The following is a 13401-nucleotide window of genomic DNA, read 5'->3' as shown; positions in this document are numbered from 1 at the left end:
GTGTGTGTGTGTGTGTGTGTGTGTGTGTGTGTGTGTGTGTGTGTGTGTGTGTGTAGGGAGTAGGTCAAGGGATACGGCGAAGATTGTGTGTAGGGGGTAGGTCAAGGGATACGGCGAAGATTAAGGTCTCTCTTTGACCAGATTATAAATTTCTTGGAAATCATCAGTTAAGACTGACCTATTTCCCTTTACTGACGGGCTGATAGGCCCGCACTTTGCATTTCTTTTACAAAGTATATGGTGTAAAATCATTAGTTCCTGTTGCACTGTGGCAAGTAGCTCTCAGCAATTTTTTTTTTCTTTTGGGGTGTGTAAGGGTGGGACAGGGTCCTGATTTGTGTATGAAGCCCATGTTGGCCTTGAGCTTCGGATCTTCTTGTCTCCATCCCCAAAGTGCTGGGATTATTGACATGTGCCACTGTGCTTTGTATACATTGTCTAAAAATCATAACACTCTTAAGTAGCTGTCATTCCAGTTCATGGAGGACCCGTACTCAAGAAAGGCGAGATGACTTACTCAAAATTACACCTTTTGATAAAGGTAGTGCCCAAAATTCACCCTTCCGAAGCCTGTGCCCTCTGCTGAGCCAGCCTGCCACCCCAGTTTAGCCAAACAATAGGCGAGAGGCTGAGCAGAAACTGCAGAGAGGACGGTTTAGTTAACTCGAGTGGTGTTATCACTGATACAGGGGAGTTCTTGGGACTTTTAAACTTTTAAAATAGCACAGAGACCTCAAGGTCGTCCAGACAAACAAAACCAACAAGATGTGTATATTTAGAGCCGGGGACTTATTTTGAGGACCTGGCTCATGCTGGGCTGGCAGATCTAAAAGCTGCAGGCAGGCCCAGCAAAGAGCCAGCTCTGCAGTTCACCTCTTTATAGGTTGTCCGCTGCCAGAACTCGGCCTCCTTCAGGGAGGCCAGCCTTTTCCCTGGAGTTGGAACCTTTTGCTGAGAGAGGGCAACCCCTTGGTCTTACAGTGTGGGGATGAGGGGCAGAGGATGAGGTACTACCATGCTCCAAGACATTGGTGAAGGACCGAGGAAGCATTTTCTCTACTCCCTGTTCCTAATGCTGGGATCCAATTCCTGTGTCTTACATAGCTACATAGGGAGACCCTGCTGCAAGCAAGCAAGCAAGCAAACCAACAAATAGGAAAGGATATGGATACAGGTGATGGGTGAGCGTATGTGAACATTTTGAACACCACTGCCATTTGACAAGTGCACATTAAAATGAGATGAGGTATTTGTGCTAAGATTAAAAGGTAAGGACAGTAGCAGAGGCTGGTGAGGGTAGAGAAACAGGCTCTCTCATTCATTACTGGTGGTCATCGAAAATGGAAAGTAAAACAGAATCAAATATGTGTTTACCACGCTGGCCTGTCACTGAAGTCATCAGCATCTGTGGGGAAACAGAAACGTTCACACAGAAGCCTGTATGCTGCAGTTGCTATGGAAATGGTAACCCTAACCCTCAAAGATTAAAAATAGACTCGTTCTGTCTAGATTCCACTTCTGTTGTATATTTGGCATAATGGACAGACCTTTCATACTGAAGGTCAAGGCAGCTTATTTACAATAGCCAGCGGGTAGGAGTGACCCGGGTGTGCACCAGTGCATGCGTGGATAAACAAGGGGTATACACACAATATCGGATATTACCAGCCTTTGAAAAGGATGGAAATTCTGGTACCTGCTCCACATGGATAAATGCTGAAGACTGTATGCGGTTCCAGTGCTAAGCGCCAGGCTTCTGCGCATTCCCAGACAGAAAGGAGGAAGGATGGAGTGTGGTTGTATAGTCTTAGTTCTCCAAGATGACTGGTGTCTGGGCAGTGGGTGGTTGCTTAGCAACATGACTGTTTTTAGCACCACAAAACCGTACATTTACAATGCTTCAGATTTATGTTATATATATATATATTATACATATATGTGTGTGTGTGATATATATTATACAATTAATGCTGGGCATGGTGGCCCGTACCTCTAGTCCACACACTTGTGAGAGGCAGAGGCAAGCAGATCTCTGGGTTTGAGGAGAGCCTGGGCTACATAGCAAGCTCCTAGCTAGCCAGGGATATAGTAAGACCTTGTCTCAAAAATTTTTTTTCATAATTTAAATAAAATCTACTTAGTGTTGTATATAAATGATGGTAGCAACATTATTCATGAGTGAAGAGTAACACAAGCCATGGCGTATCCTTAATGAAGTACTCAGAGCTCTGCAGTAACAAGCATCCAGCCGTAGACACAGGCAGGGCCTACGTGTACCCCGGGGCAGCAGGCCTAATGTGGGAAGCTACGCACTGCACGATTTCATCTCCGCGCTCTTGGCATGGGTCGTCTCGGGAGGCACAATGGCAGTACAGATGTTGGGAGGACCAAGGAGCTCTGTGGCCATGGAGCAGCCCTGCATCCTGACTGGGTGGTGAGCACGTGAAGGAAGATTGTGTGAAGACGCACACGCGCACGCGCATACTCAGGTGCAAGGTTTTTAGATGTAGTGACAGTGGAGTTGATCTGTAGCTAACTGTGGACCCGTGTCTGTGATACTGGGCGACCACTGCGTGGTTAGTGCCATTGGGGAAGCTGGGGAAAGGATGTAAGGGACATTTTATGCTGTTTTTGCAACTTCCTGTGAGTGTAATTACTTCAGAATAAGAAGTTAAAAAGTATCTTGTGCTCAAAACCCTGGTTGACGGGGATCAGTCTGCAACCCCTCTCCTGCTCCCTGGGGTTGGTGAGCTGTTGGCAAGGGAACACCATTTTCATTGAATTAAAGAGAGGTTTCAGTTCAAGGTATAGTAGCTTCTAGGGACCCAGTGCCTTAGGAACTGCAGGAGGCATGTGACAGGCTTTTCTCAGGGCTGGTTATGGAGGAAGGATGACCTAAGCTGGATAAATAGGTGTGCCAGGTCCTGGGGAAGAGTTCATGAAGGGACTTGGGGAACAGGGTAAGTGCAGATAGGCAGAGCTGGGGGGTAGCTTAGTGACAGAGCACTTGCTTTGTGTGGGTAAGGCCCCAGGACCCCAGAAGCAAACAAGTGTAGGCTTCCACAGCCCAGCCTGGCAAAGCTCTAGCACAAGTCACAGTTGGCCCTTAGTGTCCACAGTGGGTTCCAGGGCCCGTTCAGATATCAAAATCCACACAGCCAGTTCACATCCCTTCTGTAAGACAGCAGTTTTGTAGGGCCTGTGTACACCTCCTGTGTGCTGTCAATCATCTCTATATCACTTACAGTGCCCAACATGGAGTTACACAAACCTGAACAAATGTCATGTGAGGCGCTGCTTACTGGATTATTCACAGAATAATGGCAAGAAGAGATGTGCATATGAATTACTTGTTTGGTTTGGTTTGTCTGTTTAAAACAAGGTCTCAGGGCCAGGCTGCGGTAGCACACACCTTTAATTCCAGCACTTGTAAGGCAGAGGCAGTCAAATCTCTGTGTTCAAGGCCAGCCTGGTCTACAGAGTGAGTTCCAGGACAACTAAGGAAGGCTTCAAAGAGAAATCCTGTTTCAAAACAAAAACAAACAAAAACCCTAAGGTCTCACTATATGGCCCAGGTTCAAACTCATGGTCCTCCTGAGTGCTGGGATTACAGGCATGCACCAGCATTTTGGACTTTAGTTGCATTTTTTTTTTCCCCAGAGCTGAGGACCAAACCCAGTGCCTGTGCTTCCTAGGCAAGCGCTCTACCACTAAGCGAAACCCCCAACTCCTTCAGTTGCAATTTTAAAGACTGTTTTTCATCTTCAGTTGGTTAGAGCTGCAGACACAGGACCTCCCTTGGACCATCTCTGATTGCATTGAAGGGACATGTCTCAGAAATGAGGCAGAGGCAGGCTGGCCTGTCCCCAGGACAAGCCCACACTTAAAGCCAAGGCAGTCATCTGGGTGAGGACCCTGCCTCAGTCTGCCTCTCCCCGTCTTGTGGTCTTGTGCTTGCTTGAAGCGGCCTAACCCGAGTCCCCCAGATCACACTGCATTCTTTTTCCTCACAGGCAGTTTTTACACAGAAAAACAAGCTGGTGGCTGACCCACTGGACAGGCGGTACTGGCAGGGCTTTCGTCTGGAGGATTACCTGATTGGACAGTCCATTGGCAAGGGCTGCAGTGCTGCTGTGTATGAAGCCACCTTGCCTACTTTGCCCCAGCACCTGGAGAAGGCCAAGTGTCTTGGCCTTCTAAGAAAAGGCCCAGATGTCCTCCCAAAGGGAGTGGATGAGGAGCAGGCACCAGAGGCCCCTGCCTTTCCCTTCGCCATCAAGATGATGTGGAATATCTCGGTAAGGATGGACCTTTCCTCTTCTGAATAGACACTTCTCAAAAAGACAGTCTTCGGGAACTGAGGGAGATATCCCCAGGCTTTCCACAAGAAGGGCCTGTAGCGTCCAGTCTGTTACGGGAGAACCTGGCACTGTTAGTCTCAAATTCTAACATGTCCACCATTCACCAGGGGCTTAGGTCCCATGGCAGATTTGGATTCTGTCAGTAAGGGTGGGCTTTGAGAGGCTGTTTTCCCCCAAGTTCTGATGGTGCCCAGGCTAAACCACAGGTTTCTGTGCAGGTAGTTACTTCATTTCTCCCCTCACCCCTCCTCCTATGACTGGCTTCCCTGGCCAGGAGTAGTCATGTTCTCCTCCATACCCACAACTTGATCCAGGGCTCACTGTCACCTCCCTGTGGTCAGTTTTGAGCTGGTGGTCACCCTCTCCTGGAGGGAAGCCTAATGGGCCCTGAAGTCTTGGCCTCTGTTCCTTCCCAGAGAGTTAGAGGACAGAAGGCTTGCTCCAAGCAGCCCTTTCTCCAGGCTCCAGGAGGAACTTGCCGATTCAGAGGCATTATCTCCCCTGCAGTAAAAGACAGCTGTAGGTCGCAGGTGCCTTGGTTCAGATCCCAAGGAGGGCTTGGACTTGACATTCCACTAAGGTCTGTGTAATCGTGCAGGCACTGTGGGTCTGTTCTAGGCAGATTCCTCCACTGAAGCCATCTTAAGCAAGATGAGACAGGAGCTAGTCCCAGCAAGCCGGGTGGCCTTGGATGGAGAGTTTGGCGCAGTTACTTACAGGTAAGCACCCCTTTGCCCAACAGAGCAGTCGCGGGTTCTTTGGGAACAAATGCATCATTTGTATCCCCAGCCCTCGGCACCATGTCTAATGTGCCACACAGTTATTAAATGATGTCCTAGAAGGGTTGTCAGTTTGTGGATGAATCAAGCTTGGGAAAGACTGAAGATCCTCAAACGCCGGCTAATGATGCAGATGGCTGATTCACTTGGGAGCAGGAGCGAACACCATCCAAACAGGACGGGTTCAGAAAGCTAGACAAGGTCCTCATTCCTGCAAAGCAGTGTGTGGATGTGGCGCCACCTAGTGGTATCCGTGCATTGTCTCTTCAGGCGGGACTACAGCGGACAGTGGCCGCAAGCCTGCATGCAGACTCATCAGAAGTAGCCCTGCCTCTCCTTCTAGTTGTATGACTTCTGTAGCTATCTGGCCTTCAGTCCCGTGTTTCCAGGTGTCTCTGGCTTTAGAGTGACAACTGGTGGTGCATTCTCCCCCTGGTGCTGTGCCACGGGTACCAGCTGAAGAGCTGCTGGGTCTCCAGAGAAACTCCCTCTAGAGCACTCAGGGGCCATGCCCACTTAGCCTCCACCCGGAAGCCTCGGGCTCAGCTCCTTGCTGCTTCTCCCACCTCACGTCTCCTCCTTGCCCACGGGCACCCTCCCCACTCCTGAAAGCCACCCCACCTTTCTCAGAAGTTCGGGCTCTGACTGTCTGCCGTGCTCAGGCTGTTCTGTCTATATACTGCACACAGACCTAGTTCAAACACACCCTGCCCGTTTCCCCACACTGCCTCAGAGCTTCTGTGACACTGGCCAGGGCGCTGCCAGCCTCCTGCTGAGGTCTGGACTCCCTGTCACCACTGACCCACGGGCAAGAACCATGCTGCATAGTGCAGGGGCCCAGTCCTCGGCACAGAAGAGGCAGAGCAAGGACACACATGGCACAGGCTCACAAGGCTCCAGGACAGGGCAGGCATCCTCCTGAACCTGGCTCAGCCTCCATTCTTCTCTCAACCTCAGCACTGCTGTTTCCTCCCTGTGGCTCTTCTTTCCCTGAAGGCCTTTGTGTCACCTCAGTGACCTCCCTACCTGTTCTTTTCCCACCAGCCATTGGGATCTCAGCTGAACCCCTGGGCACATTGCGCTGGGATGCCCACTCTTGGTCCAGTCAGCTTTGACTGAGGGCCAGTGCCAGTGTCCAGTGTTAACCACTGTGCCTCTGTGTGGCGGTGGCCGTGAGGGACCCTGGAGGAGTGAACAAGGGCCCCCAGGGGGCACCACTACGGTGGACTGCATCTGTGTTGGGGTCTCAGTTGGGAAAGGGATGCTAGTCCCTGTGATCAGGGAGGTGACTTTGGGCTGGGTCCCAGTCCTCGTGGAGCTAAAAGAGTTACTCCTGTGTCAGCTCTCAGATCAGTGACTGCTGTATGCACAGTTCCAGCGCTGCAGCCACTGCCTTGCTCTCTTGCTAGTTAAATGACTGGTGGGCCTCAGCAGCGCTGAGCGCTCACCCTGCCGAGCAGACTGCAGTGCTCTGCCTGTAAGCCACCTCGTGCAGTGCACTTCCCTCTTAGTCCCTCTTCCCACTCCGCCCTGAGCTCAGAGGGAATGAGAGTCATGGCCAAGGACCGAGTGTGGCAGCTTCCACACTCTTAGCCACTGTGTTCTGCCATGGAGGATGGACAGGTACGCCAAAGGGCACACTAGAGCCTCTGAATAGGGAGGGGGTAACCCTGATTGGGGTTCCCCCACACAGCACAGTAGCTGGAACAGGGCAGACCCTGCAGTGAGTATTGGTGACTGCGTGAGTGAGTGGACTCCTATCATGGTGGCCTGCGCTGCCTTCCCAGCACTTGTCCCTGATGCTGGGCCTCATCTGCTGTTCCATTTCCCTGAACAGAAGATTCAGACATGGTCTCAAGCAGCTTGCTCCACACCCCAACATCATCCGGGTGGTCCGCGCCTTCACTTCGTCCGTGCCCCTCCTGCCAGGGGCTCTGGTTGACTACCCCGATGTGCTGCCCCCATGCTTCTACCCAGAAGGCCTGGGCCACAGTCGCACACTATTCCTCGTTATGAAGAAGTAAGTGGAGATGGGGGGGGGGTGGAGGTAGAGGGGGGTATAAGAATCATGAAGCAGCTTCTCCTTTCCCGTGGGAACTGGTCCCTGTCCTTGGAGCACAGCGCTTCTGGAAGGAACAGAGCATGCAGAGGTCAGGGCTGTATGTAGGAGAGGGCTGTGTTAGAATGATACACCCATCTTCTAGGATATACCTCCCTCTCAGTGCTCCTGGCACATTTGTGGCTCCTCTCATTATGGCGACCTCCTGTGCCACCTGGATCTGAAGAGTTGGGTTACGGCACTGTCATAGCTCCTGAGATTCAGGGTCAGGGTATTGTGACGTGAAAGGATGAGTAAAGAGAGCAGAAGCTCCTAAAGAGGAGAGGCCCAGTCCTGGCAGTGAATGAGGCTGTGGGAACTGTGGTACCCGGACTCTCTGTTCTCTCCTGCCAGCTACCCCTGTACCCTGCGCCAGTACCTTCAGGAGCACACTCCCAGTCCCCGACTGGCTACGGTGATGACCCTGCAGTTACTGGAGGGCGTGGACCACCTGGTTCAGCAGGGCATCGCCCATCGGGACCTCAAGTCCGACAACATTCTTGTGGAATTGGACTCAGGTAGGTGCTGGCCACACCAGAGTGCTCCAGGGAGGAAGGATAGACACTCCAAGGGCAAGGTGTGTGTGCGTGTGTGAAGCGCACATGTGGGGCCGGGGGTTGTGCCAGGCCTCTTCCTCCTCTCTCCTCTATGTTTTCAGGCAGGGTCTTTCCCTGCCACAGAGCTCACTGTTTCAGTTGGACTAGCTGGTCAGTGAGCCCCTGGGCTCTCTTTCTACCCCTGCCCCCAAGTACTGAGCTTATAATTTTTGTATGGATGCTGGGGATCCGAACTTACGTCCTCATCATTCTGACACTGAGCCATTTATTTCCTCAGCCCCTTGAATTCTCTACCCTGTACTGTCTTCTTTAGCTCCACTACAAAAGAGGACTCCCCTCTATCTGATGGGGGAGACAGGCCACAGCTCTCTTTCAGTTTCTGGGATCCTCCGTGGTCCACCTGCAAATCAATACCATCAGTCCTGTAGTTCTTCTCAAACCAGTAAGAGGAAGGTAGCCTCTAGCTCAGTGAAAGCTACCTGCACACACGGGGCTCCCTCTATCACTGGCAGCATCCCCACCTGCCTGGGGATGTTCCTAAAGGAGTCACAGGGCTGGAGAGAGGGCTCAGTGCTTAAGTACTGTCCTCTCTTCCGGACAGCCCACCTGGAAACTCACAACAGCCTCTATCTCCAGTTCCAAGAGATCTGATGCCCTCTTCTGGCCTCTGTGGGCACCTACACACACTTGACAGATACAAATAAAATTAAACCTTTTTTTTTTTTTTTTTTTTTTAATTAAACAAGCCAGGCATGGTGGTGCTCACCTTCAATCCCAGCACTTAAGAGGCAGGGGCAGGTGGATCGCTGTCTATGTAAGATCAAGGCCAACCTGGTCTACAAAGTGAATTCCAGGATAGCCAAAGCTACACAGAGAAATCCTGTCTCAAAAAAAAAAATTAAATTTAAAATAATTAAATGTGTAACTAGGAAGCTAAGTGAATTGGTTTTTTTTTTCTTTTTTCTTTTTTTAAGATTTATTTATTCATTATTTATTTGTTTGTTTGTTTGTTTGTTTGTTTATTTATTTATTTATTTGCAGTATTCTGTCTGCATGTACACCTGCACACCAAAAGGGGTCACCAGATTTCATTATAGATGGTTGTGAGCCAGCCATCATGCAGTTGTTGGGAACTGAACTCAGGACCTCTGGAAGAGCAGCCAGTGCTCTGTAACCTCTGAGCCATCTCTCCAGCCCCTGTGAATTGGCTTTTTCAAGGAACTCTGTGAACCCCTTTATCTCCCAAGGTTCATTTATTAGATTATTGGCATTACAAATTCAAACCTAAGAATCCTAAAGGATAAAGACCCTTGGAGATCGTTTAGTCAAGGGGGAGGTCCTTCAGTCTCCGGGCGTATCTAGTTAATAGACCGTTTTCCACATGGAGTTACCCGCTCCCCTCTTATCTGCAAGCCTGCCTGGGTCCTGTTTCCTGGTGGCACTTCCATGTACTTGTTGCCAACCCTGCTGCATGCTCACTCATAAAGACTCCCACCCCAGCCTTAGTGGCCCGAGCTCCTGGACACAGTCTAGTTCACCCATGTAGTGAAAACTGTGGAATTTTGGTTTCTAAAAAACACAGACCGATGATAAGAATGTGCTGCCGTTTTAACCCCAGGTGCGGGGCGGTGGGGCTACTTTGCAGCAGCTGCCTGTGATTGTCTCGTACCTGTTCTGGTTGAGGGCTGCTTTTGCCAGCTGCAGATAGTTGGCGATTGTGATGCTTAGAATTCTGGGGATCTTTCCAGAGGGAGTGGGGGTTGTTGGTTGCAGTTTGTTAAGTAGTTGTACATGAAGAAGGGGATAAAGGAGGAAAAAAGAACCTACAGAGTAGCAAAGACCAGCTACAAGTGGTGCCCCATGTTGGGTGACTCCCAACACTAGATAGGAGAGAAGCAAGGATAGAAAGAAAAGGAAAGCGATCCCTAAATAAAGTTAGGATCAGTGTTATCCTTAGACTACTTCCTTCTGACCAGGGGCATCTAGTTCCTTGGGGAAAGTTTGATTTTCACTGTCAGGATGTCTTTTTTTTTTTTTTTTTTTCTTGTTTCTTCTTAGTGTATAACACGTAACACACCTGACCAACCATCCTTCCCCTTGGGGGCTCTTGCATTTATATACCCTCTGAAAAGTCTCCAGAATTCCAAACATCATGCAATTGCAGAAACTATCTGCAGCTGACAAAATCACAGCCCCACTAGAGCATGAGACAAATCCTAGTCAGCTGCTGGGAAGCAGCCCCACACCCCACACCTGGGATTAAAACCACAGCACTTTAAAGATTTATTTTATGTGGATGAATCTGCATGTACACCTGCAGACCAGAAGAGGACATCAGATCCCAGTATAGATGGTTATGAGCCACCATTTGGTTGCAGGAATCAAGACCTTTGGTAGAACACCCCGTGCTCTTAACCTCTGAGCCATCTCTTCAGCCCCCTATAACATGTTCTTATGTTTCTGTAGTTTGGGGTTTTTGTTTGTTTGTTTTGAGACAGGGTTTCTCTGTGTGTAACCCTGGCTGTCCTGGAACTCAATTTGTAGACCAAGCTGGCCTTGAACTCAGATATCTGCCTGCCTCTACCTCCTAAGTGCTGGGATTAAAGGCATGTACCACCATGCCCAACATTTCTGTTTTGTTTTGTTTTTTCTAAAGAAACCAAAATTCCAGAATTCTCACTACACATCCATGTCTTGGTGGTGGCTTCTGAAGGGACCTGGGAGGGACGGGCAGGGGCAGACCCTGCTACTCAGCTCTGCCACTTGTCTGCAGACAGCTGTCCCTGGCTGGTCATCTCCGATTTTGGCTACTGCCTAGCTGACGAGCATGTTGGCCTGAAGTTGCCTTTCACTAGCTGGCAAGTGGATCTTGGTGGCAATGGCTCCCTGAGGGCCCCTGAGGTGAGTCCTGCTGTGTGTGTTCTGCCATTGCTGGGTATTTCTTAGTATTCCCAATAAATGAAGGTTCCCAACCCCCTGCCCTGCTTTCACTACCCTGACCTGAGGTCCCTGGGAGGTTGCCAGCATCACCCACGCAGCATGGCAGATCCCTCTGGGCTTGATCCATGATGCATTTCAATTCTGGTTTCAGATTTGATCCCAGCTCAGGTGACAGGCATGAACACGAATGGAAGGCCTGCTGGGGCCTGACCTCACACTTGTTTCTTGCAGGTATCCACAGCCCAACCTGGCCCCAGGGTAGTAATCGACTACAGCAAGGCTGACATCTGGGCTGTGGGGGCCATTGCCTATGAAATCTTTGGGCTCACCAATCCCTTCTATGGCCACACCCACCTGGAGAGCTGCAGCTACCAGGAAGCTCAGCTGCCTGAGATGCCCAAGTCGGTGCCTCCAGATGCAAGACAGCTGGTGAGGTCACTGCTCCAGCGCGAGGCCAGCAAGGTGAGGCTGCTTCCAGGCTTTGGAATGTGTGTACGAGGGCCTCTGTTCATGTCTGAGTCAAGGCAAAGTGTAAGCACACTCTAGTGTTTAACAGAGCCTCTGTCATCCATATACAGGCCAAGGCCAACTGCAGATTAGGTTGGAGAAGAAACTGGAGGCTGGTCAGCAAGCCCTTAATCAGAGTCCTAGCAGTGCCTCCTTTGGGTCTCTTTCACTCTGCTCATGGGGCTTCTGCATGCTGGGCAAGCACCATGCTACCCAGGGCTCCCAGCCTCTTGGCTTTGGTTGTGTAGGGACCAGCCTAGGATGGGCTGATGAGATGGCTCAGCTGGTAAAGGTGCTCCGCTCACCTGACAGCCGGAGTCCAGTCCCTAGAATTCACCAAGTTATCCTCTGACCGTCACACGTGTGCCCTAGCATGCACACCCACATACTCCATACATATCCAGCAATGAAAAACATGGGGCCAGCAAGACAGCTCAGTGGATAAAGGTGCTTGCTGCCAAGTCTGACAATGGGAGTTTGATCCCCAGGAAGGAGAGAATGAAGTCCTGCAGCCCCCCTCCCTCCAATAAATAATGTAACAAAATATTTTAATTTTGTTTAAAAGAGAGTGGCTTAGGAAGAAAAGGATGCTTTTGAGAAATGTGTAATGGAGATGCAGCATGTGGAAGGAGACTCTCAACCAGGAAGAGCGCAGGGCCAGTGCTTCTGAGCCAAGCCTGCAGTGGCAGGTCTGCTTCAGAAGAGCCTCGCCTGCTGGTCTGCAGCTTGCACACTCCTCACTGGCCACAGCTGTCTTCTTGCAGCAGCGGCTCAGTTAGCTCAGCAACTACGCCAGGTGCAAAGCCTCTTGCCCCAGTGCCAGAGACCAGACAGAGCAGTGTGGGAGTCCCCTCTGTGACAAAGGTGTCCCAGCAGAGCTGGCCTGGGCAAGGGCCTGGGCCTGGCTAGGGAGCAGCTCGGGGAAGACAGAAGGTGGAGGAAGAATCGAACAGGTGCAGGCCTGAAATGACACTTGCTCCAAGGCACAGTGCGGACCAAGTGCTCGATGCAGACATTCTGACGGCACCTTCCATTGCTTTGCAGAGACCATCTGCCCGTGTGGCCGCCAATGTGCTGCACTTAAGCCTCTGGGGTGAGCCTCTGCTGGCCCTGAAGAATCTGAAGCTGGACAAGATGATTGGCTGGCTCCTCCAGCAATCAGCGGCCACTCTGCTGGCTAACAGCCTGCCGGGGAAGAGCTGTGTGGAAACGAAGCTGCAGATGCTGTTTCTGGCGAACCTGGAGTGTGAGGCACTCTGCCAGGCAGCCCTCCTCCTCTGCTCCTGGAGGGCCACCCCGTGATGCCTATGTGCTGCACTGTCACTAAAAGACTCACGGGCACCTGTGTCGTGATGTCATGATGGTGTGTGAAGGCCAAAGCAGGTGGCGTGGTTTGGGTGGGTGGGAGTTGGCACAAGCTGGGGTGGAGGGGCTGGTCAGCCAAAGAGGAAGTCTCAGGTTCAGCAAATGGAAAGAGCGATTCAGGCTGTAGACATGCACTAGCTGTGCGGGTTCAAACAAATCCCAGAGCCCATCCCATTTGAATCTCCAGTAGAATTAAAACATCAGTCCAGATGATTTAATGAAGTAGTTGCAATGACTCAGCTGTCATTGAAGCAAAAGGACAAACAAGTACTGCAGCAAGACTGACACTGAAATTTGGCTGTCACCATCAATTCATCATCAAGTGGCAGGCCAGCATGGCTCCCAGGTGAGTTTACCAATTGCTAGATGTATCCTCAGTGCCTGACTCTTTACAAATGCTCACTGAACACCGTGTCCATGCTAAAGACAGTGTGAGGTGCAGCCCTCGGCACACACAGAAGGTAACGTCTTCTCCCCACCCGGGGAGCTCTCACAGTGCCTGGCCTTGTCTGTCCTCAGTGGGCGGAGGCTGTGCTGGTAGAAGAGAAGGGGCTGAGGGTCACACCTGCACTCCCTGTCACTAAGATCCAAGGTAAGGCAATGAGTGGCAGTTTGTGGTCTCTGTCCCTTATGCTGGGAAAGGGCTTTGTCTGACAGAGGTGGCCACAGCACTGGTTGGCATGTGCAGGACAGTGTTCAGGGACCAGCAGGAAAAACATCCTCTGATGGCAGGGCTGTCTGCAGGGCTGGTCGACAGTGTGTTCCCAGGAATATGGTCCTCAGGGCTCCCCAGA

General features: G+C 50.9%; 1 protein-coding gene across 1 annotated transcript in view; it reads left to right on the top strand.

Moving 5' to 3' along the window:
- Pink1 (PTEN induced kinase 1) overlaps positions 1-12825 on the top strand; it is a 13971-nt gene extending 1146 nt beyond the window's left edge. Inside the window, exons 2-8 of the mRNA XM_055610903.1 lie at positions 4014-4298; positions 4980-5080; positions 6978-7160; positions 7593-7756; positions 10569-10696; positions 10967-11197; positions 12287-12825. Of these exons, the coding sequence (XP_055466878.1) occupies positions 4014-4298; positions 4980-5080; positions 6978-7160; positions 7593-7756; positions 10569-10696; positions 10967-11197; positions 12287-12544 (1350 nt within the window). The 3' untranslated portion in view covers positions 12545-12825. The remainder of the gene's footprint in view (positions 1-4013; positions 4299-4979; positions 5081-6977; positions 7161-7592; positions 7757-10568; positions 10697-10966; positions 11198-12286) is intronic.
- The last annotated feature ends 576 nt before the right edge of the window (positions 12826-13401 follow it).

Source organism: Psammomys obesus, unplaced genomic scaffold, assembly GCF_907164565.1.
Source record: "Psammomys obesus unplaced genomic scaffold, mPsaObe1.curated_primary_1811, whole genome shotgun sequence".
Lineage (NCBI taxonomy): Eukaryota > Metazoa > Chordata > Mammalia > Rodentia > Muridae > Psammomys > Psammomys obesus.
This window is presented reverse-complemented; position numbering and strand designations above follow the sequence as displayed.